The sequence below is a fragment of the Musca autumnalis genome, unplaced genomic scaffold, assembly GCF_047663935.1.
Source record: "Musca autumnalis isolate F117 unplaced genomic scaffold, ASM4766393v1 scaffold_5, whole genome shotgun sequence".
NCBI classification, from domain to species: Eukaryota; Metazoa; Arthropoda; class Insecta; order Diptera; family Muscidae; genus Musca; species Musca autumnalis.
This window is the reverse complement of record NW_027412088.1, coordinates 4,990,323-5,016,564: the sequence shown is the minus strand read 5'-3', so window position 1 is coordinate 5,016,564 and position 26,242 is coordinate 4,990,323. Positions and strand designations below refer to the sequence as shown.

The following is a 26,242-nucleotide window of genomic DNA, read 5'->3' as shown; positions in this document are numbered from 1 at the left end:
GTTCCAGAACCTGCAAGAAGCTACTAATTTTTACTACGATAACATTTTTTCCTTTATGTTATCGAAAAAATAGTAAAAATTAGTAGATTCTTGCAGTACTGGAACGGACCAAAAGTTCGCATTTCCAGGGATTTGTTGTTACATCTTCGATTTAACATGCTCGTTATATTATGTAAAAATATCGAGCCAAAAACCCAGGGGCCTAATTCTCGCATCCGTTATCGAGCGAGTTTTTGTTCGAAGACAAATTACGAACGATTGGAATTTTTGGATTCCCTTAAGGGGAGTACACACTATCAATCAAAAATGACAGCCAACGTACTTTTAGGACATTTTTCCTGCAAATAACAACTTTTATTTAGCGAAAAACCTTTTAAATACAATATATACGGTATTATTTAGATATTACAAAATAAATTTTTCAGTTAGGCTTTGATATTCACGAAATAGACCTCGATGACTGTCAGTTTTGCTTGTCAATGTGTACTATACTTTATACCATGGTACAATAAAGTAGAGGTAGGCCAGGTATGAAAATCACTGAGAAATGCCAACCTGCAGCCATGGCTTAAAACGTCAAATGGCATGGTACAATAATAATGGTAGATGTACCTGCATAGCTATCCCGTATTACAAAAAACATATGGAACTTAGAGCTTCACTTTTGATATGTTAAAACATTTCTTTAGCTAGGCTCCAGAATATTCTTGTTGGAAAAGTGTTCCGAAAATAGCAAAAGTTCTTCCCAAACTTATGACAATGAAAAAATGTCATTCACTTATTTTCTACTTGACAAGTTTGGCTAATCTGACATCGTGATTGCTGGCATCCGATTTGCAGATAAATGTCAGCAGAATTTATACAAAAATTCTAATTTTTACATTCCCGTACTTTTGGAACAAATTTAAATTAATATCAATATTTGATAAATTGTTCATTCGTATGTTTTGCTAAAAAATCAACAATTTTATTTTGCCACGCGAATACACATTATTTATCATTGTTTTCAATTTTAAGATATAGTGTTACAGCAGAAGATTTTTGTTTGAACAATTTAGCGATACATCTACCTTTAAAACAAAAAAAAAAAACAGCACAAAATGTCAACCCTGCTTTTGACAGATTAGGCCATAAAAAGAAAAAAATTGTAATCAGCTGTTAGCTGTGGCCTACCTTTACTTTATTCTACCATGCTTTATACGATCGAAATTATTTAAAAAAGTTATCGATACATACGGTTATCGAACGTGAAACATATTTGGTCTGTTCCAGAACTGCAAGAATCTACTTATGCCTTGTTCATACTAAGGCTAATTCGTTCTCTATTGATTGTTCGAAAACAAATTACTTCATTTAACACACAAAATTTTGAGAACGAACAACGATTTTTGTACATTGTTCAATTTAAATTATTCTTAGAACTACGATAAAATATGTCCCATATCTAATAGTCCGTTTCCACGGTACGTCGTTCGTTCTCTAATCGTTGTTCGACCCTCAAATACGAATAAATTACTTGATTCCCCATACAAAATTCTGAGAACGAACGACGATTTTACTACTTTGTTCAGGTAGAAATACGCTCTGAACAACGATAATATACATATGTCCCATCTCTAACAAATGAGAGCATTTATCGAAATAAATTAATTATGACAGACAAAATACAAAATTTAAAAATGTAGGGAATTTTTAGAAAAGCTGCAAAACATGAATGAAAAGTAAACGGTTCAACGATTATGAGACAAATACATACGGTCCGTTGTGTGACGCGTTATGCGTTGAAAACAACAACCACATGAAAAATGTGTAAGTGATGCCAAGTTTATTCTTGAAGTTTTCATGTGGTTGTTGTAACGCAACGCTCAACGTGCCGTATGTGCAGCGGCCTTTTATATACATTTAAAGCATAGCAAATTTTCTATTTTCGTTTATTGCAGTTACATTTTTGCCTAATCTTTCAAATTCGCGTACAAATCTTGAAACAAATGCTCTGTTCCAGAACCTGCAAGAAGCTAATATTTTTTACTACGATAAATTTATTCCTTTACGTTGTCGGAAAAAATAGTAAAAATTAGTGATTTTTGCAGAACTGGAACATACCAAAATGAAAATAAACAGGTGTGTAAATAAAAACACAAACATCATCTCTATTGGATCGATGGAATGGGTACAAATGCTGATGAAAAGATCGGATCTTTCACGACTTCCTTTGCATTGGTTCAAATCCTAATGAAAAGATCGGATCTTTCACGACTTCCTTTGAACCAATGCAAAAGATGACATGAAATCACGTCATCGCAAAGAACCCCTTCCGTCAAATTTTGCTGGGTTAGGTAGTGCCTCAGCCCAGCTGATCGAATCTATAACGTCAAAAAAGTAGGAATTCGCTATGAAAAATCAAAACAAAAAAACATATGATTCGGTGATAGCATGTGTTCGCTTCACTGTACAAACACAAGCGATAAAAAGAGACAACAAGAAACCATTTGGCGAAAATGTTGACAGTTTACATTACAAAAAAGTTGCTTTATTGTAGCAATTCGCCGATGTTTGTACCTAAGTAATTGTACCATGGTTTTTTGTTTTGATTTTTCATGGCGAATTCCTAGTTTTTTGGTGTTTTAGATTCGATCAGCTGGGCTGAGGCTTCTAACTTTCTAATTGTACCATGGTACAATTAGAAAGGTAGATGCATCGGCGAATTGCTACAACAAAGCAACATTTTTTGTAATGTAAACTGTCAAAATTTTCGCCGAATGGTCTCTTGTTGTCTCTTTTTATCGCTTATGTTTGTCTATCATGGTACAATAAGAAAGGTAGATGCATCGGCGAATTGCTACAACAAAGCAACTTTTTTTTGTAATTTAACTGTCAAAATTTTCGCAAAATGGTCTCTTATTGTCTCTTTTTATCGCTTGTATTTGTCTATAAAGTGTAGAAATGCTATCTTTTACTTACCGAATCATATGGTTTTTTGTTTTGATTTTTCATGGCGAGTTCCTAGTTTTTTGACGTTTTAGATTCGATCAGCTGGGCTGAGGCATCTACCTTTTTAATTGTACCATGAATTGTACCATGCCACTACCATGGCACAATTAACAGGTAGATGCATCAGCAAACAACTACAACAAAACCGAGTTCAGTACTGTGAAATGTCAAAAATGTTTTACAAAAATAAAGCGATTCACACATTTTTTTCAACAAAATTTTGTTAGGCAGTTATTAATAAACACATTATAACAAAAATCCGTCAAAAATTCACATTTTTTCTTTTAAATGTTTGTTTTTTAATTTTGTGTGTTTCAATTACAACAATTTTTTTGACAGCTCACAGTACATCAGCTGGGCTGATGCGGGTACCTGTATGATTGTGCCATGGCCACTACCTTATTAAATGTGTCTCTTGTAACAGCTGATATGAAAACGTGTTAAATTCTAAAATTTACCTTTCATTGCAACAACCAGCAAACAACCTATCGGATCTGGTGACGAAAAAAATTATTTTGAAATTCCAAAGTAATGAATAATGTTGTTATTTTGTCCACAATGCAGTAACATCTTAATGGTAGAGCAAGGTACAACCGGTCATAGATTTTCTTGCAATACATGCCCTTATATCTTTAACATAAAGAAGAAGTCATCAACAAAAACGTATCCCCGTCTCAAGGTAGGTGGCGTCAGATTATGAATAAAATTTACGAACTTAATATCATTAACTTTACAATTCTCAGGAGGTTGACCATGTTATGGGAGGTGCTGCTGCATGGGAAAACGTAGATTCCACAGACGCAGAGTGCCCCTCTTGTTCGCATAAGAAGGCATACTTCATGCAGATGCAGACTCGTTCTGCTGATGAACCTATGACAACATTTTATAAATGCGCTAATCAATTGTGTGGACATAACTGGAGGGATTAGCGAATTATTCTTTTCAATTCGAAAAACAATAGCAGTCTTGTAGTCATTAATGTCAATATTAACAAAAAGTTTAGGCCCTTTCGGCGGATGTCGTTTAAGAAGATTTAAAGCAACATCGATAATAATGCAGTCCTCAAACAAAAATACACACATTCACGATGCGAATGAAGACAATTCGGTAGATGTTGCAGCTCAATACCTTAGAAGTGGAAAAGTCATTGCTCTGCCTACAGACACAGTATATGGCCTAGCATGTGATGCAAATAATGAAAGTGCCATCAAAAAACTTTACGCAATAAAGGGTCGCGATTTCCACAAGCCTGTTGCCATATGCGTAAGAAATTTAGCTGATCTGAGAAAGTATGGACGAGCGGACCATTTAAATGACTCATTATTGGAAAAGTTATTGCCTGGACCCATAACGATCGTCATAGAAAGATCGAAATATTTGAGCAACCCTTTTCTCAACCCCAGCACAAGCAAAATAGGGATACGCATTCCAAATTTTAAATTTATTCAAGAGCTCTGTAATATCTACAATGAACAACCTTTGGCGTTAACTAGTGCAAATAGATCTTCAGAAAAGAGTAGTCTTAATATTGAAGAATTCGAAAGTCTGTGGCCTTCATTGGGAGGAATATTTGACTCTGGTACTGTAGGTCTTTCTGATGAAAGTAGATCTGCCTCGACTGTTGTTGATTTGTCAGCACCAGGTATTTATAAAATAGTTCGTGAAGGTGTTGCTCTAAAATACACTCTTGATGTTTTAAATGAACATGGATTAGAGTCACTCGAGTCTTTGGGATCATGTTGATACACTATAATAAACATACATATTTATTGTAAAAATTATAATTTAGGCTAAATAAAACTACAAATATAAGAAAATCAATGATTTGTTTAGAAACGTTATTTAGATGAACAAATTTTGCGTGATCATGCTTGCTGGTAAGTTGAAGATTTTGCTATTTGTATAGGTATTCTTTTTCGTGGCAATTCACTTGGTAAGCTTTGCCACCTTTCTGGTGGCCATACAATAAATGAAGCTCGCGCTGTCATTAGACCTGTAACAATGGAAAATAATTATATAGCGCCTGTATTAAATGGTGATTGATCAAACCTAGTGCAATAGGTCCAAACGTATTGGAATCTAATGAATGTCCAGTATGATCACCCTCCACCCAGCAATGGCCTTCGGGTACTCGTACTATTTCCTGTTTATAACCCAATGTTGCCACCACATCACCTTGTAAGCCTACAACGCGTTTAATAATTTTTTGCGTCGGGTCTTTTGGCGAAATTAAGCAGACAATATGGCCTCTTTGTATGTTATTGCTGCGCACAGCCCATCTTGATAAGAACACATAATCAGTCTGTGAAGAATCGGGATTTAAAGCGGGTTGCATAGAAATACCTAATCGAAATTTCAACATATTTGTCCATTAAAGAGCTCGATAAAAATTTGAACTATTTGTTACCTACCATCAACCCTTGCCACATATCCAACGCAGTCCAAAAATGTTACACCGATAGGGATTCCAAATAATACCTTTACAGATAAACATACAAAATTTAATGTCTGTATTGATGTTATTATTTGATGTGGAGGTTATGTTTAGGCCCGGACGGTCAATTTTGATCATTTTAACCTGTGTTAAGGAGAATGAATCCTGAGTACACCACCCACAAAATGTTTTCTTGTGCAAGTCCAGTCTCCAGTCGCTCGCTTTTTCGTAAACATGATTCTCGTCCAGGCCTAAACCTGTCTTATGCCAGGGGATATACTAACCGACTTTAAGAAACGATACATGGAGTTCCTTGGTTTATGTTACGTTAGGAATTATTTATTAATATAGTTATTTACAATTTATTAATATTGTTTTATGAACAAGTCCCTATTTGTCAATTGTTATCTAAACATACACTATAACAGTGTTGTCAGCGACCCCTATTAGCACAACAGGCAGGGATGCCAAGTTATTTGTGGTGATTTTTGACGTACAAAATCACTGTTTAAAGGGTTTCTACATGGCACGGTTTAAGGCTAAAGGGGTGTTTACACTATCTATGAATGTCATATGAGATGTCAAATTTGCTACCTGTGAATGCTGTACACAATAGCTCTGTTCCTTTACGTGCAAGAATCTTCAAGTTTTACCACTTTTTACTCGAAAAGCGTTCCTTCACTTCAAACACCATACAATTCATATGGGAGCAGTTTACAACTTTTGCTACTTTTGCCGGTTTTACCACTTTCAAAAGTAAAGGAACAGACCAAATGTGACCACTATGAAAATTTTCATCTATCAAAAAGATGTGGCAACTCATATGTATGTAAATTTTTCATTTAGGGAGCGCTCTATTCGGCCATGTATTTTCGTATGCAGTTGAGAAATTAATTATTAGAATAAAACAGTTTTACCAAAAAATGAAGAAAATAGGTAAAGAAAACAAAAATGTAGATTAAAGTTTTTAACAATATAGCTCTGTTCCAGAACTAAAAAGTTTTTACAATTTTTACCACTTTTACACATTTTGCGTTCCCGTACACAAAATTTATATGAAAATCGTTTACGACTTTTACAACTTTTACGACTTTTACCACTTTATAAAGTACGGGAACAGGCCAATAAATTGTGTTATTTGCGTGATTTGTATTTTATGGTCATATAAAATTGTATGCTAGTGTGAACGCAAAAACTAAAAGTGGTATGGACTTTGACAAACATAAAGGATGTCGAATGGATAAAAGAAGCGACAGCTCATATGACATTGATAGATAGTGTAAACACCCCTTAAATTACACTAGCATGTCGTATGTTACATGGTACAATTACAAAGGTAATGTAAACTGTCAAAATTTTCGCCAAATGGTGTCTCTTTTAATCGCTTATGTTTGTCTATAAAGTGTAGACATGCTATCTCTTACTTACCGAATCATATGGTTTTTTGCATGGTACATGGTACAATAAGAAAGGCAACTTTTTTTGTAATGTAAACTGTCAAAATTTTCGCCAAATGGTGGCTTGTTGTATCTTTTTATCGCTTGTGTTTGTCTATAAAGTGTAGACATGCTATCTCTTACTTACCGAATCATATGGTTTTTTGTTTTGATTTTTCATGGCCAATTCCTAGTTTTTTGACGTTTTAGATTCGATCAGCTGGGCTGAGGCATCTACCTTTCTAATTGTACCATGAGTAGACCTCATTACCATGGTACAATTTCAAAGGTAGATGACTCAGCCCAGCTGATCGAATCTAAAACGTAAAAAAAACTAGGAATTCGCCATGAAAAATCAAAACAAAAAACCATATGATTCGGTAAGTAAGAGGTGGCATGTCTACACTTTATAGACAAACACAAGAGATTAAAAGAGATAACAAGCGAAAAAGTTGCTTTGTTGTAGCAATTCGCCGATGCATCTAACTTTGTAATTGTACCATGGGTAAAAGTATAAATTGTTGACAGCCTGTTGACAAAGTGTTGACTTTGTCACCATAATTGGAGACAAAGTGGTGACATGTCGACACATGTCCCCATGCTTCCTACAGGGCTGTAATCAGCTGTAAGCTCTGCCATACCTTTCTTATTATACCGTGGTACATACCACAAATCCGTAATTTCTAATTGTTTTTATGTATTTCTCTTGTTTTCTTGGCAAATGTCAGTTGGCATAACCGTACTAAATGTCAATGGCAGCGCAAAACAAATGGGAAAACTTCACAACTTTGACAAATACTGCGCAACATGACGCATCGTGTGGCATTTATGAACTCAAGGAGCTGTCTACAAAAATACAGCTGACTTTATAAATACAACATTTGCATTGCAATTGATGACAATCTAAGGTGAAGACAAAGGGGTCGATTATGGATAGCAACTCAACTGTACTTGCGTTGCCAGAAGAGAAAATCATACAATTAAAACAAGTGAAACTACAGAAATATTTGTCAAATTCCTTCAATATCAGCGTTCTGAACATTCAGTTATTAATTTAATTGTAAACAAGTATGAATTTCAATGCAGAAATGGAAATTTTTATTACAAAATTTTGTTGACCGCAACGCAACTGTAGTTGGGTTGCTATCCATAATCGACCCCAAAGTCAATATGTGTGGCAACACTGACAAAAAAAGACATGCCATTTTACTGCTTTTATGAACGTACACATTGGCTGACTTCAGTATCGTCAGTTGCTTTGTGTTGTTTAAAATTCGTCAAAATATTTCAGTTGCACACTCATACATTGTTCCTCTAAAATGCAACTAAATGTATCAGATATAAAACTGATACATGTTTGCTTTTCACCTGCATTGAAAATGCGTATTTTTGATGTTTTGAAACACGTAGCTTAGTAGTTGTTAATTGCAACGGCGTTAAGAAGCATAATACTTCGCAGATTATCATTTGTAAACCAACTGACGATACGGAAGTCAGCCATACTGCGCAACATGACGCGTCATGTGGTATTTATAAACTCGAGGAGTTGTCTATAAAAAGACATATTGCAGTTTTGAACTCAAGACAAGAGAACGGCGTGTCATTTTGCGTTTATGAAGTCAGCCAAACTTTTTTAGTTCTGGAATAGAGCTATACGTTTAAATTTTTAAGTTCAAATATACGCTTAATTCTATATTACTTTCAATAAGAAATAGCTTATTTTATACCTATATGCCATCATAATGGAAAACCAGGAAATAACTGCAATTGATTGCATGGATATATTACATATGTATATGACAAGATCTATACGTACGTTTTCCTTAACGTATGAAGACACTTTAAGACATTAGTTGTAACTGTAGTTGACTATATTTGGAATGAAATATTTAAATAGCATTAATAATTATACATCAATATTATGTAATAATAACTAGCATCATAACATTTAAGCCTTAATTAAACAAATAGATTAACAAAGTCCACCCTCTTCGTCATCATCATCGTTTGCCGTTCCAGTACTCTCAGGTCCCGCTTCGCCTTCATTACTTCCGCCTTTCGATGCCTGCAATTTGAGTTTGTAGCAGTTGCTGTAATAAAAAATATTGACATACTTACATCGGTGTTTGGTGATGTATAGGAAGCTGTAGCATTTTTAATAACAGCAGGTTTGGAAGCATTAGGTAGTCCTTGAGGTAAGGGCACAATTAATGCCAGCTTTGAATATTCGACATCCATATGCCTTATAAATGGAGAAGCTAAGGCTTGCTTAGCCGTGTCAGGATCTTCATCGTCATAAGCTTGCAACAACATTTCCAAAGTTTGTACTTCCTGAGGATCACAGCAATTACCCCATTCCTTGAAAGCTTTCTCTGCCGCCACTTGATCGCCCCTAGCCAGTTGAACTAATACCAATGCAACGGCTAATCTTCCGATTTGCCCATAAGATTCGGTTTGTTGATTAAGACCAATTTCTCGCCTTAAAGCATCTGCAGCTTGATCATACCTACAAAATGGTTAGAGAAATTAATATTTAAAAAGAAGTCAAAAAATTATCACAATGTTTCTAATTACATTTGCAATTTCACCAATATACGTGAAACTTTGCTAGCATATTCGGCTGCTGTTCGTGACGCATCTTCAATCTGTGATGACAAATAAGACCACAGTAGTGAAATACAATGAAATAACATTCAATTACAACTACGAAGAAACTAACCATGCTGATTTCCAAAGCTCGTTGATAGAAACGCAGTGCTATTTCCGGATGTTTTTGCTCTACAACCTTTGATGCCTTGTCCAAAGCAGAAGCAGCAGATTCTGGAGAGCCATGTTGCTGATATAGGTGACTAGCACGGCCGGCATATTCTTCAACACTAAGCAAGTTATTTGTTTCCTTACAAAGTAATATAATCTGCAAGATTTACATTGTATTAGTGGACAAAATAAAGCCAATCTAAGGAGTTAGACTTACTTGTTCATAGCATTTAGCTGCATGGAACCAAGAGCTATTGTTTTTATGACAATTTGCCGCTTTTAAAAAACAATCCTTACTCTGATCGTAGGACTTGGCAATCCGAAAAGCTGTAGCCGCTTTTGTGTAGCAATCGGCGGCGGTATCGTATTCTGGTCGCCATTTCAATAGACCTGTTTTAAGACTGAAATATTTAGATAACAATTGTTCACGGATTTTAGATTTGCAGTATTGTTAACTGGCATATTTATATTTTTCTTACTTCTAGATATGACTAAATAATAGTGTATAAATACCAATTGACACATTAGTCACACCAACTTCTGCAGTTTTATGAACATATATTATTTGATTAATGTAAACATTTTTGACATACAATATCGATTTTTTCATGCACATACTTTGTACTATACATTAATTTAAGGTATACATAGTATAGGGTTTCGGTTATTATCAGATGGACACAACTAACAATTAGTTTACATTTTTGGAGGACCAGTAACTCCATATCTCCCATGGGCCACTGGATAAAATACGCCCAAGGTCATATGCAATTACATTATTTTCACAAGTTAGTAACATGTCTGGGTATATACAGTTTTTTTCTTTCCAAAACATCCACTTTTTGTTTATATGAAACCAGATTTAATTTTGCAATTATTTACCTCTTTTCTGCCTGTCGGATATATTCCTGACCCTCTTCAATTTTACTACTCATTTTCAATAAAACGTAATTTCTACGCAAAAATCAATAAATATGGGGAATGTAACTAATTTGTCAGATCCTTTTTCCTTTTTCTTTGACACCTCAGAAACAGATACACACGCTGACTTTGGAGCTGTGTAATGATGTTTCGACGGCGACCGATGTATATTTATAATTGTGCAATGACGGCGATAGAAAACACATTTACAGGAGCTTTGTTCCTTTACTTTTTTAATGGTACCCAGCAAAAAAAAATGGAAGTGGTGCAAGTTGGAGTGAGGATTTCATTACATGCATGGATGCGCTTCCAGTGGACTAATGAAAAAGGCAATCCTTTTCCTCACATTTGGATTACATCCAACAAGCACTTTTATGTATAAACGATAAAAAATTCAATTTTCATTCAACAAATGAAATTAAAGTAATACGGCGTTTATATTATAGTTTTTTGCAGGGTTAACCTTCTTTATGAGGATTTGTTTGAAGTATATACAATGGAAATGACATTTGAAACCCAGACCCACTGGGTTAACCTTGTTATATATAAACGGCCTATAAGAATAAAATTAAAATGTCTTATTAATGGCCTGTTCCCGTACTTTACAAAGTGGTAAAAGTCGTAAACGATTTTCATACAAATTTTGTGTACGGGAACGCAAAACTCGTAAAAGTGGTAAAAATTGTAAAAATGGAGTGCTTCCTAGCTGCGTGCTGCGGAAGCAAAATGGAGTGCTTCCTAACTGCGTGCTGCGGAAGCAAAATGGAGTGCTTCCTTTCTGCGCGCTCCCTTGTAAAATTCACTGAGGAATTCATAGAAAAAGAAGCACTTCGTGACACTTGCACCAGTGATTTAACTGCTTCCGTGGATGCAAACTTTTTGCTGGGTAAGAGTGGTAAAAGAGAAAAGTGTCAAAATTGTTCAAAATTGCTCTCTCATGAACATTTTTACCAGAAAAGTAAAGGAATGGAAAAATGGAAAAAAAATCAATTTTCGTCTTTTATTTCACAGTTTTTAATTTAGTGTTGTCAGTGTTCGACTTTTTCTTCGGTTTTTCGTCCATTTTGTGAAATAATCGTCAAACAAAAGTCGAAAAATCAGTTCTGCCATTTTCTACCTGCAGAAATTTTGCTGGTAGCCTGTGGTAGAAGAGAAAGCCATTTTCGCTCTCTCTCCCCTCTCACTCTCTTAAAAATTGCTTCCAGTTTTGCCACTTTTCGGGGTTAAGGAACGCTTTGCAGGTTAAAAGTGGTAACAAATGGTTAAAATGGTAACCTCAGGTAAGTAAAGGAACACAGCTACCATTGTAGCGGCTGAATATGCAGAATATGCAGTTTTCTCCCAGATGGCAAGGGGAAACCGCTGATGTTCCTATCTCACTAGAAAATCATACAATTATAGAAACGCTATTACTATGTTTACATTTACGAAATCCACTCGATTTCAACTGTCAATTCTATTGCTCAAACGTCAAATGAAATCCAATCGATTTCAGATGAGTTTTCATTTGACATATACACAAAGGAATTGACAGATGAAATCGAGTGGATTTCGTAAATGTAAACATAGTCTCATGGTACAATAATTCATAGGTAGGCCAGGTATGAGAATCGCCAAAAAATACAACCCTGTCGCTATGGCTTAAAACGTCAAAATTGTTTTGATGAATGATAACGGATGAGTAAACAAAGAAGAAGAAGAACGAAATGTTGAAATGAAAACAAAACAGAGTTGAATTTTTTGATCAATAATAAATATCAACTCTGAAAGTCAACACGGTTTTGACAGATTAAGCCATAACAAAAAAATTGTAATCAGCTGATAGCTGTGGCCTACCTAAGAATTATTGTACCATGCATAGTCTATTAGTACGTTTATAAATAACCGGATTTAACAAACTCACTGGGTTTCAAATGTCAACTCCTTTGCTTATACGTCAAATAAATCCTCATTAAGAAGGTTAATACTATGTTTACATTTACGAAATCCACTCGATTTCAACTGTCAATTCCATTGCTCAAACGTCAAATGAAATCCAATCGATTTCAGATGAGTTTTCATTTGACGTATACACAAAGGAATTGAAACATGAAATCGAGTGGATTTCGTAAATGTAAACAGAGTATAACCCTGCATAAAGCTATAATATTGTTACCATGGTTTAATAAGAAAGGTTAGCCAAAGCTTTATGTCAATTTAAATTTTTTCATTCGAGTATGCCTAAAACTTCAAAACAATATAAACAAACTGTGTATGTGTGTGTGGTGTTTGAATAATATGCCAAACAATTTTAAAAACAATCGAATTCAATGATTTTTAAAATTGTTTTTAGACCATTTGTATGGAAGAAATTTGTGAGATTTGCATTGAAACAATCAGTTTATCATATTCAAAACTCGATTATGTTGAGAAAACTTAACTCTTCATTCATTTTTCGCGTTTTTTTATAAAATGCTCAGAAAATGGATTGTAAACAAACCCACTTGTTGCTTTTATTTTGAAGTTTTAGGAATTCAAGAAAAACAAGGGTTCTATAGATTTTTTTTCATTTAAATCTACCTCTTTACTTATACCATGATTGTTACGAATGTAATATGCTGTTTATATTAGAGCTTTTTGCAGGGTTAACCTTCTTTATGAAGATTTATTTGAAATATAAGCAATGGAATTGACATTTAAAACCCAGTCGGTTTGTTAAATCCGGTTATATATAAACGGGGTATAACTGATAGGTTTAAGTTAATTTAGTTTAATTTCCGTTAATTTAAAAATTTGAATTGTAACGCAAAGTTTTATTACGCAGTTACTTTATTTAAGCAACAACAACAACTACCATGTAGAAATCTCTTCATTATTCTAGTTCTTTACCTTTCATTAATGTGCTTTTGTTTTGCCACAATCATGGTACAATAATACAGGTAGCATTATCAAGCCAGCTGATGGTAAAATAATGTGTCAATTGCATTGAATTGATGTCAAATTTTGACATTTTATGTTACCAACAATTCTCGATGCGGCTACCTGTGTATTTGTACCATGGCCACAATCATGTAATTATTAGCTTTGTTCATTTACTTTTTTAATGGTAAGAGTGGCAAAAGAGAAAAGTGTCAAAATTGTTCAAAATTGCTCTCTCATGAACATTTTTAACAGAAAAGTAAAGGAACGGAAAAATGGTAGATCCGGCAGCAATGTCAGAAAAAAACATAAAAAATCAATTTTCGTCTTTTATTTCACAGTTTTTAATTTAGTGTTGTCAGTGTTCGACTTTTTCTTCGGTTTTTCGTCCATTTTGTGAAATAATCGTCAAACAAAAGTCGCAAAATCAATTCTGCCATTTTCTACCTGCAGAAATTTGGCTGGTAGCCTGTGGTAGAAGAGAAAGCCATTTTCGCTCTCTCTCCCCTCTCACTCTCTTAAAAATTGCTTCCAGTTTTGCCACTTTTCGGTGTTAAGGAACGCTTTGCAGATTAAAAATGGTAACAAATGGTTAAAATGGTAACCTCAGGTAAGTAAAGGAACACAGCTATTGTTTTGTTTGTTACTTCTTTATTTCTTGCATTTGTTTGTTGTTGTAGTTACGTCATTACTGTGCTTGTCGTCCAATTGTATTCCCCCCATGTATGTATGTGAGTATGGTTGTTCGCTTAATGCGAATGTGCGTCTGTGTGTTCGCTGCACAGATTCGAGGTGTTGCCATATGTGTTCTAGAGGACTCTAGAACAGGGAGATTTTGGGGTATAAATAGCGATAGGAAAGGCAAAATTGACTGAGTTGTGTTTTAAGCATTGAACTGAACCGATCGGTTAAAGAAGTGCTGCGTGCTAACTAGATACAAGCTGTGTGCTTAGTAATTAAAGTCGGTTCCGAATAAGTGTAATAAAGTAAATAAAGCATTGTAGAAACTTAATCTAAAACGAACCCTGTTTTATTTGGTACTAATCGTATCGGGGAATAAAACAACGTCTACACGGAGATTAGTTAAATCTAATTCCGTAACAATTGGTGTCAGCAGTGGGATTACGATCATCCTACAATGAAGTTTAAGGATCTACGAGTGGAAGACTTGAAGAAGGAGCTAAGTAAGTTGGAGTTGTGTTCTACTGGCAACAAGGCCGAACTACAAAAACGCTTGTTGGAAGAGTTCGAGCGCCGTGGAATGAATATGAGTTCGACGGAAAATAGAAGGAAGCTCCATGGAAATGAATAAGAAAAGCGAAGAAACTTCCAGACTTATGATGGAAATGAAGGCAGAAAATTGTAGAATGATGAAAGAAAATTCCAGTAAAATGTTGGAAGAGATATCCAGAAAGAGTGAAGAAAATTCCAGGAAATTAGAGGAAAAGTTAGAAGAGAACTCTAGAAAAATCACCGAAAACTTAATGGCAGAGAATTCTAGGGTGTTTGAAGAAAATTCAAGAAACTTAAAAGAGGAGTTGGAAGAGAATTCTAGAAAAATTAACGAGAAACTCGAGAACATCACGATGGTGATTGAAAAGAGAGTAGAAAACGTGGAGGTACAAATTAAAGAGTTGGATAAAAAGAAATTTCTGGGCCGTGACGAGAAATTTGTGAACCTGGAGAAGAAAATGTCGGAACTGGAAATCAAAGGTGACCCAGTGAGAGCTATTCATAACACGTTAAAAATTAAGCCTCCAGTGTTCGAGGGCTCCACCTCTTTCAATGTGTTCAAATTACAGTTCGAGACCGTGGCTGCTAGAGATTCCTGGAATGACAACGACAAGGCGGTATCACTCCTTATGGCATTGAAGGGTGATGCTGCTGACGAATTACAGAGTATTCCCGCCGCTTCTAGGAACAACTATGGGGATATAATGGCTGCTCTTTGACTTTGCGGCTGAAGTAGAGCGGTTGGCGCAGTTGGCATATCCTGGGGAGACACATCCATTGGGGGACCGCATAAAGATTGAGACATTTGCTAGTGGTATTCGTGATCCAGAGGTAAAATTTGCGACGTATGCTGCACCGATAGGAACATTTGCAGAAACCGTGTCATTTGCCCTGGCCCAAGAAACCGCGAGGATGCTTGTGAAACCTAAAGCTTACAACGTGAGGAGGCTGGACGTTGAGGACAACAATTCCCAGACCGTTGTCGACCCGCTGAAGGATGCACTAATGCGTGTGAAACGAAGGGCTGCTAGAACGAAAAAGACTTGTTATAACTGTCGGAAAACTGGACACATGGCCCGAGAATGCAGATTGTGGCCTTCAAAAAGCGACGACCAACCGGTGGCCAGCAATGTGGAAAGAGAGACATCAGGTGAATCAAATAAAGTGAATTCCGTCAATCACGAGGCGCCGCTGGCAGAGGATGAAAACGATGGTCCCACAATTTCTATAGCCATAGTCCAGCAGGAGAATCACAACCTAACGGTTGAAGGCTTCATAAATGGTGTTTTGCGTACCTTGACATTGGACACCGGTGCATCAAAGTCTATTATTAGACCGGATTTAGTAAAAGAGAAGATGTTGCCGTTAAATGGAGTCAAATTGCGGACGGCCACAGCGAGACTACAACGGTGCATGGAAAGGCCTACCAAAGACTGAGCATGGGTAGAAAATCGGTAAATTTCGATTTTATAGTGGCCGATATTGTGGACGAAGTTATACTTGGTGTAGACTTCATGATTGCCTTCGATATCAACCTGGACATAAAGCACCGTGTGATGACATGGTCCAATGTGGAAATAACGATAAGTGTGGGCTACAACGAGAAAAGCAAACATAGCCCGAAGGCAGAATCCCGCGAGATCGCTGTCGATGTCCGTACGCTGAAGGTGGAAGCCGCCAACAAATGGCCCGTACGAAAGCGGAGAAATCCGGCAACGAGTGGGAAAAGGAGAAAATGAACGTCGAGGAAAGGTACATCGAAAAGCGGCCGTACGACAAGGAAGGACAAGTCCGATTAAGACCAGGTGGCACTTAGGAGGGTGACCACAAAGAAAGAAGGTATAGCGTCACGATTTATTTATTTATTTATTTATTTATTCAATCCATATACTAATACAAAAGCCTTCAAGGCCAATAAATAGTATTAACAAAATATTGAATTCCGAGTAGAAATAATTATAAAATCTAATTCTTAATGCGTGTTGGTATAATTGGCTCCCCAGCCATTAAAAAATGAAAATCAAGAAAGAGAAAAAAGTATAGCTAAAAAGTGGCCAATAAGCAGCAAACATATGGTATGTTCCAGTACTGCAAGAATCTACTAATTTTTACTATTTTTTCGATAACATAAAGGAAAAAATGTTATCGTAGTAAAAACTAGTAGCTTCTTGCAGGTTCTGGAACAGAGCAATTATTACCGTACAATAAGCAAGGTACATGTCGAGTTTCAATATCGCAACCAAACACAATAGAAGTCATTTAATAGACTTTCATAGACTCTAATAAAAAGCGGGTAAATTGTTGTTACATAGCAAACGTCATGGGAGACAAAAGAAAATCGATCAATGAGCACAAACATTGTGAGCAAGTCTATATTTCAGGCTGAGAAGTAATATGATTCAGCACTTTAAGCCGAAAAGCATTATTGGAATGTGAAAAAACTTTCAGATCAAGAGGTAAATAATTCCATAATCTTGCAACTCGTATTAAGAACGACTTTTCAAAAGTAGAGTTGTATATTCTAGGTATAAAAAGTTGTGTATTCCTCGGTGAAGAAATAAAGCTAAACATGTTAGCCAATGAAGCAGGTGTACCAGTCTTAATTATTTTGTGAAAAGTGCACAACAGCTTACAATTGACAAATTCCTCGAAATCAACACCCAAAAAACTCTCAACATAACAAGATATATGTTCACGGCGTTTCACACAATACGTCTCAGCCTTAATAAATTTCGTTCTATCGTACCAGAAACCACTTCTAAGCCATAATTGATACAAGGCATGAGTAGAGCTGAAGCTAGTCTTCGTTTGACCCATGTAGGAAGGTATACATTAATAGAATACAATCTGCGAATGGTACTAAAGACTTTCCGCTGAATAGAGTCGATGTGAAATTCGAATGAAAGCTTATCATCTATAATAACACCAAGGATTTTATGGGAACCTACGAAGCTGATCCGATTCTGATCTAGAAAAATATTGAAGTCATTAGCTTGACTTCCAAAGCCAAACTTAATAGCTTTTGTCTTCCCTGGGTTGATCAAAAGAGCATTCTCAGAGCACCATTGACTAAATCGGCCAAGACAACAATTAATGGAGAGAAAGCAACGTCGTCCAGAACAGCAAAAGTTCAAAGCTGACGCTGTAGAGGTTACATCTAAATTGGTTGCCACCACTACGGAACGAGAACTGCGTCTAGTCAAGAGGAACAGGCTTAAGCGGGAGGCAGTGTTACCAATGCCCATACCACAGAGAGGGAACTGTGCCTATTCGGGACGAACAGGCTTAAGCGGGAGGCAATGTTACGAATGTAACTGATAGGTTTAAGTTAATTTAGTTTAATTTCCGTTAATTTAAAAATTTGAGTTGTAACGTAAAGTTTTATTACGCAGTTACTTTTTTAAGCAACAACAACAACTACCATGTAGAAATCTCTTCATTATTCTAGTTCTTTACCTTTCATTAATGTGCTTTTGTTTTGTTTTGCCACAATCATGTAATTATTGTTTAGTTTGTTACTTCTTTATTTCTTGCATTTGTTTGTTGTTGTAGTTACGTCATTACTGTGCTTATCGTCCAACTGTATTCCCCCCATGTATGTATGTGAGTATGGTTGTTCGCTTAATGCGAATGTGCGTCTGTGTGTTCGCTGCACAGATTCGAGGTGTTGCCATATGTGTTCTAGAGGACTCTAGAACAGGGAGATTTTGGGGTATAAATAGCGATAGGAAAGGCAAAATTGAGTGAGTTGTGTTTTAAGCGTTGAACTGAACAGATCGGTTAAAGAAGTGCTGCGTGCTAACTAGATACAAGCTGTGTGCTTAGTAATTAAAGTCGGTTCCGAATAAGTGTAATAAATGGTATGTTCCAGAACTGCAAGAATCTACTAATTTTTACTATTTTTTCCGATAACATAAAGGAAAAAATGTTATCGTAAGAAAAAATAGTAGCTTCTTGCAGGTTCTGGAACAAAGCAAAAGTAAATAAAGCATTGTAGAAACGTAATCTAAAACGAACCCTGTTTTATTTGGTACTAATCGTATCGGGGAATAAAATAACGTATACACGGAGATTAGTTAAATCTAATTCCGTAACAATATAAACCTAATGCTTGGTTTACATTTACGAAATCCACTCGATTTCAACTGTCAAATCCATACGTTAAACGTCAAATGAAATCCAGATGAGATTTAATTTGACGTTTGAGCTATGGAATTGACAGTTGAAATCGAGTTGATTTCGTAAATGTAAACTTAGCATAAGATTACATTTACGAAATCCACTCGATTTCAACTGTAAATTCCATTGCTTAAACGTCAAATGAAATCTAATGGAATTCAGACGAGATTTCATTTGACGTATACGCAATGGAAATTTTTAATGGTAGAATGATAAAAGGTAACCTAACGTTCACAGCACACAGCATTGTATTCGCCTTGACGTAACTTCATTGTCAAGACGATTTTGACACACCTTGTATGTATGTGTATTGTGTATGTAAACAAACATATATGATGACAATTTCTAAATAAGTGTTTTTAATTTTCAACGACTGAAATATGTGTTTTCGCAAAATTCTAATCTTTTCGTAGATCTTTCCGTCCTGTTTACAAAAATATAAATATAAAGAGGTCCATACTTCCCGAGATACGGTCCTGTGAAGTTCACGAAAATGTGGAAAAAATTGACAATTTAAAAGAAAGTTTTGTTCCCGTGTGCGAGATTTGCACCTGCACAGGAGAAAGTCTTAAGGCCTACGTACATAAGCTGCTCTGCCTGATTGCCTTGCTTTCCTGCTTCATTTTTGACATAATAAAAATAAAAGAATAAAGAAGGCCGAGGAAATTTCGAACTGGGTTGCCCTTTTCTTTTTTATTCTTTTATCAGAAGTAAGCAAGGTAAGCAGGCAAGGCAGCTTATGTACGCAGGCCTTTATATACCCCGCCGAAGGCCGACTGTTTAGAGATACGTTGTATTATATATGATACCCTGCGTTTACAAATGACAGGACAGTTTACTTCATGTATTGATTGTCAAAATCCCACAACTTGCCTGTGTGACGTAGGCGTCCCGACAACTGCAAACACAGTTGTAAAATTTTGAATGAAAATCATCGACATCTTTTTGTTTTCCATCCACATATTTTGTTTTTGTTCATGTTCTTTTGTTTTCAACACATTTTAATTATTATCTCACTTATTTTTACAAAATTGCCAAAAATTTGTCTTCCTTCCTGTCTGTGAAAAAACGATGGACAGCTGGGAGACAAACGACAAATGTATGTATGTGTTAGTAAATCAGAGCTGTATTTGAAGACAAACTGTCTGGTGTAAACGCCTAGATAGTGTACTCCGTAATAGCTGGTTTACATTACGAAATCGAGTCGATTTCAAACTGTCAATACCTTTGCTCAAACGTCAAATGAAATCGAATTGATTTCATGCGAATGTGCGTCTGTGTGTTCGCTGCACAGATTCGAGGTGTTGCCATATGTGTTCTAGAGGACTCTAGAACAGGGAGATTTTGGGGTATAAATGGCGATAGGAAAGGCAAAATTGAGTGAGTTGTGTTTTAAGCATTGAACTGAACCGATCGGTTAAAGAAGTGCTGCGTGCTAACTAGATACAAGCTGTGTGCTTAGTAATTAAAGTCGGTTCCGAATAAGTGTAATAAAGTAAATAAAGCATTGTAGAAACGTAATCTAAAACGAACCCTGTTTCATTTGGTACTAATCGTATCGGGGAATAAAACAACGTCTACACGGAGATTAGTTAAATCTAATTCCGTAACAATTGGTGTCAGCAGTGGGATTACGATCATCCTACAATGAAGTTTAAGGATCTACGAGTGGAAGACTTGAAGAAGGAGCTAAGTAAGTTGGAGTTGTGTTCTACTGGCAACAAGGCCGAACTACAAAAACGCTTGTTGGAAGAGTTCGAGCGCCGTGGAATGAATATGAGTTCGACGGAAAATAGAAGGAAGCTCCATGGAAATGAATAATGGCCCCGGCACATACGGTACGTTGTGCGACGCGTTGCGCGTTGAAAACAACAACCACATGAAAAATGTGTAAGTGATGCCAAGTTTGTTCTTGAAGTTTTCATGTGGTTGTTGTAACACAACGCTCAACGCGCCGTATGTGCCGAGGCCTTAAGAAAAGCGAAGAAACTTCCAGACTTATGATGGAAATGAAGGCAGAAAATTGTAGAATGATGAAAGAAAATTCCAGTAAAATGTTGGAAGAGATATCCAGAAAGAGTGAAGAAAATTCCAGGAAATTAGAGGAAAAGTTAGAAGAGAACTCTAGAAAAATCACCGAAAACTTAATGGCAGAGAATTCTAGGGTGTTTGAAGAAAATTCAAGAAACTTAAAAGAGGAGTTGGAAGAGAATTCTAGAAAAATTAACGAGAAACTCGAGAACATCACGATGGTGATTGAAAAGAGAGTAGAAAACGTGGAGGTACAAATTAAAGAGTTGGATAAAAAGATTCTGTCTGTTGACGAGAAATTTCTGGGCCGTGACGAGAAATTTGTGAACCTGGAGAAGAAAATGTCGGAACTGGAAATCAAAGGTGACCCAGTGAGAGCTATTCATAACACGTTAAAAATTAAGCCTCCAGTGTTCGAGGGCTCCACCTCTTTCAATGTGTTCAAATTACAGTTCGAGACCGTGGCTGCTAGAGATTCCTGGAATGACAACGACAAGGCGGTATCACTCCTTATGGCATTGAAGGGTGATGCTGCTGACGAATTACAGAGTATTCCCGCCGCTTCTAGGAACAACTATGGGGATATAATGGCTGCTCTTTGACTTTGCGGCTGAAGTAGAGCGGTTGGCGCAGTTGGCATATCCTGGGGAGACACATCCATTGGGGGACCGCATAAAGATTGAGACATTTGCTAGTGGTATTCGTGATCCAGAGGTAAAATTTGCGACGTATGCTGCACCGATAGGAACATTTGCAGAAACCGTGTCATTTGCCCTGGCCCAAGAAACCGCGAGGATGCTTGTGAAACCTAAAGCTTACAACGTGAGGAGGCTGGACGTTGAGGACAATAATTCCCAGACCGTTGTCGACCCGCTGAAGGATGCACTAATGCGTGTGAAACGAAGGGCTGCTAGAACGAAAAAGACTTGTTATAACTGTCGGAAAACTGGACACATGGCCCGAGAATGCAGATTGTGGCCTTCAAAAAGCGACGACCAACCGGTGGCCAGCAATGTGGAAAGAGAGACATCAGGTGAATCAAATAAAGTGAATTCCGTCAATCACGAGGCGCCGCTGGCAGAGGATGAAAACGATGGTCCCACAATTTCTATAGCCATAGTCCAGCAGGAGAATCACAACCTAACGGTTGAAGGCTTCATAAATGGTGTTTTGCGTACCTTGACATTGGACACCGGTGCATCAAAGTCTATTATTAGACCGGATTTAGTAAAAGAGAAGATGTTGCCGTTAAATGGAGTCAAATTGCGGACGGCCACAGCGAGACTACAACGGTGCATGGAAAGGCCTACCAAAGACTGAGCATGGGTAGAAAATCGGTAAATTTCGATTTTATAGTGGCCGATATTGTGGACGAAGTTATACTTGGTGTAGACTTCATGATTGCCTTCGATATCAACCTGGACATAAAGCACCGTGTGATGACATGGTCCAATGTGGAAATAACGATAAGTGTGGGCTACAACGAGAAAAGCAAACATAGCCCGAAGGCAGAATCCCGCGAGATCGCTGTCGATGTCCGTACGCTGAAGGTGGAAGCCGCCAACAAATGGCCCGTACGAAAGCGGAGAAATCCGGCAACGAGTGGGAAAAGGAGAAAATGAACGTCGAGGAAAGGTACATCGAAAAGCGGCCGTACGACAAGGAAGGACAAGTCCGATTAAGACCAGGTGGCACTTAGGAGGGTGACCACAAAGAAAGAAGGTATAGCGTCACGATTTATTTATTTATTTATTTATTCAATCCATATACTAATACAAAAGCCTTCAAGGCCAATAAATAGTATTAACAAAATATTGAATTCCGAGTAGAAATAATTATAAAATCTAATTCTTAATGCGTGTTGGTATAATTGGCTCCCCAGCCATTAAAAAATGAAAATCAAGAAAGAGAAAAAAGTATAGCTAAAAAGTGGCCAATAAGCAGCAAACATATGGTATGTTCCAGTACTGCAAGAATCTACTAATTTTTACTATTTTTTCGATAACATAAAGGAAAAAATGTTATCGTAGTAAAAACTAGTAGCTTCTTGCAGGTTCTGGAACAGAGCAATTATTACGGTACAATAAGCAAGGTACATGTCGAGTTTCAATATCGCAACCAAACACAATAGAAGTCATTTAATAGACTTTCATAGACTCTAATAAAAAGCGGGTAAATTGTTGTTACATAGCAAACGTCATGGGAGACAAAAGAAAATCGATCAATGAGCACAAACATTGTGAGCAAGTCTATATTTCAGGCTGAGAAGTAATATGATTCAGCACTTTAAGCCGAAAAGCATTATTGGAATGTGAAAAAACTTTCAGATCAAGAGGTAAATAATTCCATAATCTTGCAACTCGTATTAAGAACGACTTTTCAAAAGTAGAGTTGTATATTCTAGGTATAAAAAGTTGTGTATTCCTCGGTGAAGAAATAAAGCTAAACATGTTAGCCAATGAAGCAGGTGTACCAGTCTTAATTATTTTGTGAAAAGTGCACAACAGCTTACAATTGACAAATTCCTCGAAATCAACACCCAAAAAACTCTCAACATAACTAGATATATGTTCACGGCGTTTCACACAATACGTCTCAGCCTTAATAAATTTCGTTCTATCGTACCAGAAACCACTTCTAAGCCATAATTGATACAAGGCATGAGTAGAGCTGAAGCTAGTCTTCGTTTGACCCATGTAGGAAGGTATACATTAATAGAATACAATCTGCGAATGGTACTAAAGACTTTCCGCTGAATAGAGTCGATGTGAAATTCGAATGAAAGCTTATCATCTATAATAACACCAAGGATTTTATGGGAACCTACGAAGCTGATCCGATTCTGATCTAGAAAAATATTGAAGTCATTAGCTTGACTTCCAAAGCCAAACTTAATTGCTTGTGTCTTCCCTGGGTTGATCAAAAGAGCATTCTCAGAGCACCATTGACTAAATCGGCCAAGACAACAATTAATGGAGAGAAAGCAACGTCGTCCAGAACAGCAAAAGTTCAAAGCTGACGCTGTAGAGGTTACATCTAAATTGGTTGCCACCACTACGGAACGAGAACTGCGTCTAGTCAAGAGGAACAGGCTTAAGCGGGAGGCAGTGTTACCAATGCCCATACCACAGAGAGGGAACTGTGCCTATTCGGGACGAACAGGCTTAAGCGGGAGGCAATGTTACGAATGTAACTGATAGGTTTAAGTTAATTTAGTTTAATTTCCGTTAATTTAAAAATTTGAGTTGTAACGTAAAGTTTTATTACGCAGTTACTTTTTTAAGCAACAACAACAACTACCATGTAGAAATCTCTTCATTATTCTAGTTCTTTACCTTTCATTAATGTGCTTTTGTTTTGTTTTGCCACAATCATGTAATTATTGTTTAGTTTGTTACTTCTTTATTTCTTGCATTTGTTTGTTGTTGTAGTTACGTCATTACTGTGCTTATCGTCCAACTGTATTCCCCCCATGTATGTATGTGAGTATGGTTGTTCGCTTAATGCGAATGTGCGTCTGTGTGTTCGCTGCACAGATTCGAGGTGTTGCCATATGTGTTCTAGAGGACTCTAGAACAGGGAGATTTTGGGGAGAGAGTGAGTTGTGTTTTAAGCGTTGAACTGAACAGATCGGTTAAAGAAGTGCTGCGTGCTAACTAGATACAAGCTGTGTGCTTAGTAATTAAAGTCGGTTCCGAATAAGTGTAATAAATGGTATGTTCCAGAACTGCAAGAATCTACTAATTTTTACTATTTTTTCCGATAACATAAAGGAAAAAATGTTATCGTAAGAAAAAATAGTAGCTTCTTGCAGGTTCTGGAACAAAGCAAAAGTAAATAAAGCATTGTAGAAACGTAATCTAAAACGAACCCTGTTTTATTTGGTACTAATCGTATCGGGGAATAAAATAACGTCTACACGGAGATTAGTTAAATCTAATTCCGTAACAATATAAACCTAATGCTTGGTTTACATTTACGAAATCCACTCGATTTCAACTGTCAAATCCATACGTTAAACGTCAAATGAAATCCAGATGAGATTTCATTTGACGTTTGAGCTATGGAATTGACAGTTGAAATCGAGTTGATTTCGTAAATGTAAACTTAGCATAAGATTACATTTACGAAATCCACTCGATGTCAACTGTAAATTCCATTGCTTAAACGTCAAATGAAATCTAATGGAATTCAGACGAGATTTCATTTGACGTATACGCAATGGAAATTTTTAATGGTAGAATGATAAAAGGTAACCTAACGTTCACAGCACACAGCATTGTATTCGCCTTGACGTAACTTCATTGTCAAGACGATTTTGACACACCTTGTATGTATGTGTATTGTGTATGTAAACAAACATAAGCTTCGTTCCCGTACTTTTTAATGGTAAAACTCGTAAAAGAGAGAACTGCAAAAAATTTGTTGTCACACACAAGTTTTTTGAAATAGTTCGGGAACGGAAGAATGGAAAATACGTCAAAAAAACTGGAACAAATGTCAAAGTCGGCGTATCAGCCAATCAGACGCCGGCAACCATGTTACTATTTTTTTACTCGCCCAAATTTGTCGTGTAAAAAGTTTTTAAAGAGAGCGTCATTCAGCGCCATTTTTGTTTAAAGAGAAGTGAACATTTTACAACTTTTTTGTGTACGGGAACGCTTTTTCGAGTAAAATGTGTAAAAGTCGTAAAAATTGTAAAAACTTTTTAGTTCTGGAACACAGCTTTATATGATGACAATTTCTAAATAAGTGTTTTTAATTTTCAACGACTGAAATATGTGTTTTCGCAAAATTCTAATCTTTTCGTAGGTCTTTCCGTCCTGTGGAAAAAATTGACAATTTAAAAGAAAGTTTTGTTCCCGTGTGCGAGATTTGCACCTGCACAGGAGAAAGTCTTATATACCCCGCCGAAGGCCGACTGTTTAGAGATACGTTGTATTATATATGATACCCTGCGTTTACAAATGACAGGACAGTTTACTTCATGTATTGATTGTCAAAATCCCACAACTTGCCTGTGTGACGTAGGCGTCCCGACAACTGCAAACACAGTTGTAAAATTTTGAATGAAAATCATCGACATCTTTTTGTTTTCCATCCACATATTTTGTTTTTGTTCATGTTCTTTTGTTTTCAACACATTTTAATTATTATCTCACTTATTTTTACAAAATTGCCAAAAATTTGTCTTCCTTCCTGTCTGTGAAAAAACGATGGACAGCTGGGAGACAAACGACAAATGTATGTATGTGTTAGTAAATCAGAGCTGTATTTGAAGACAAACTGTCTGGTGTAAACGCCTAGATAGTGTACTCCGTAATAGCTGGTTTACATTACGAAATCGAGTCGATTTCAAACT

The 26,242-nt window shown here is 36.5% G+C and overlaps 4 protein-coding genes across 4 annotated transcripts; 2 read left to right on the top strand and 2 right to left on the bottom strand.

The window, feature by feature from the left end:
* Positions 1–3,438: 3,438 nt before the first annotated feature.
* Positions 3,439–3,930, top strand: Polr3K (RNA polymerase III subunit K). The gene is made up of 2 exons (XM_073990968.1): positions 3,439–3,670; positions 3,735–3,930. Exons 1-2 carry the CDS (start codon positions 3,530–3,532, stop codon positions 3,918–3,920), a joined length of 327 nt encoding a protein of 108 aa, XP_073847069.1. The 5' UTR covers positions 3,439–3,529; the 3' UTR covers positions 3,921–3,930.
* Positions 3,931–3,969: 39 nt separating this feature from the next.
* Tcs1 (Threonyl-carbamoyl synthesis 1) lies at positions 3,970–4,812 on the top strand. Its single transcript, XM_073957354.1, has one exon. The coding sequence runs from the start codon at positions 3,970–3,972 to the stop codon at positions 4,732–4,734; it is 765 nt and encodes a 254-aa protein (XP_073813455.1). The 3' UTR covers positions 4,735–4,812.
* LOC141387502 (mitochondrial inner membrane protease subunit 2) lies at positions 4,412–5,878 on the bottom strand. The gene is made up of 4 exons (XM_073957355.1): positions 5,710–5,878; positions 5,403–5,469; positions 5,041–5,334; positions 4,412–4,984 (listed from the first exon to the last, which is right to left on the bottom strand). Exons 1-4 carry the CDS (start codon positions 5,728–5,730, stop codon positions 4,857–4,859), a joined length of 510 nt encoding a protein of 169 aa, XP_073813456.1. The 5' UTR covers positions 5,731–5,878; the 3' UTR covers positions 4,412–4,856.
* A 2,832-nt stretch (positions 5,879–8,710) lies between these two features.
* Positions 8,711–10,708, bottom strand: gammaSnap1 (gamma Soluble NSF attachment protein 1). Its single transcript, XM_073990260.1, has 6 exons — positions 10,501–10,708; positions 9,836–10,019; positions 9,581–9,775; positions 9,436–9,506; positions 8,980–9,367; positions 8,711–8,926 (listed from the first exon to the last, which is right to left on the bottom strand). The coding sequence occupies exons 1-6, from the start codon at positions 10,551–10,553 to the stop codon at positions 8,834–8,836; spliced, it is 984 nt and encodes a 327-aa protein (XP_073846361.1). The 5' UTR covers positions 10,554–10,708; the 3' UTR covers positions 8,711–8,833.
* Positions 10,709–26,242: the final 15,534 nt, after the last annotated feature.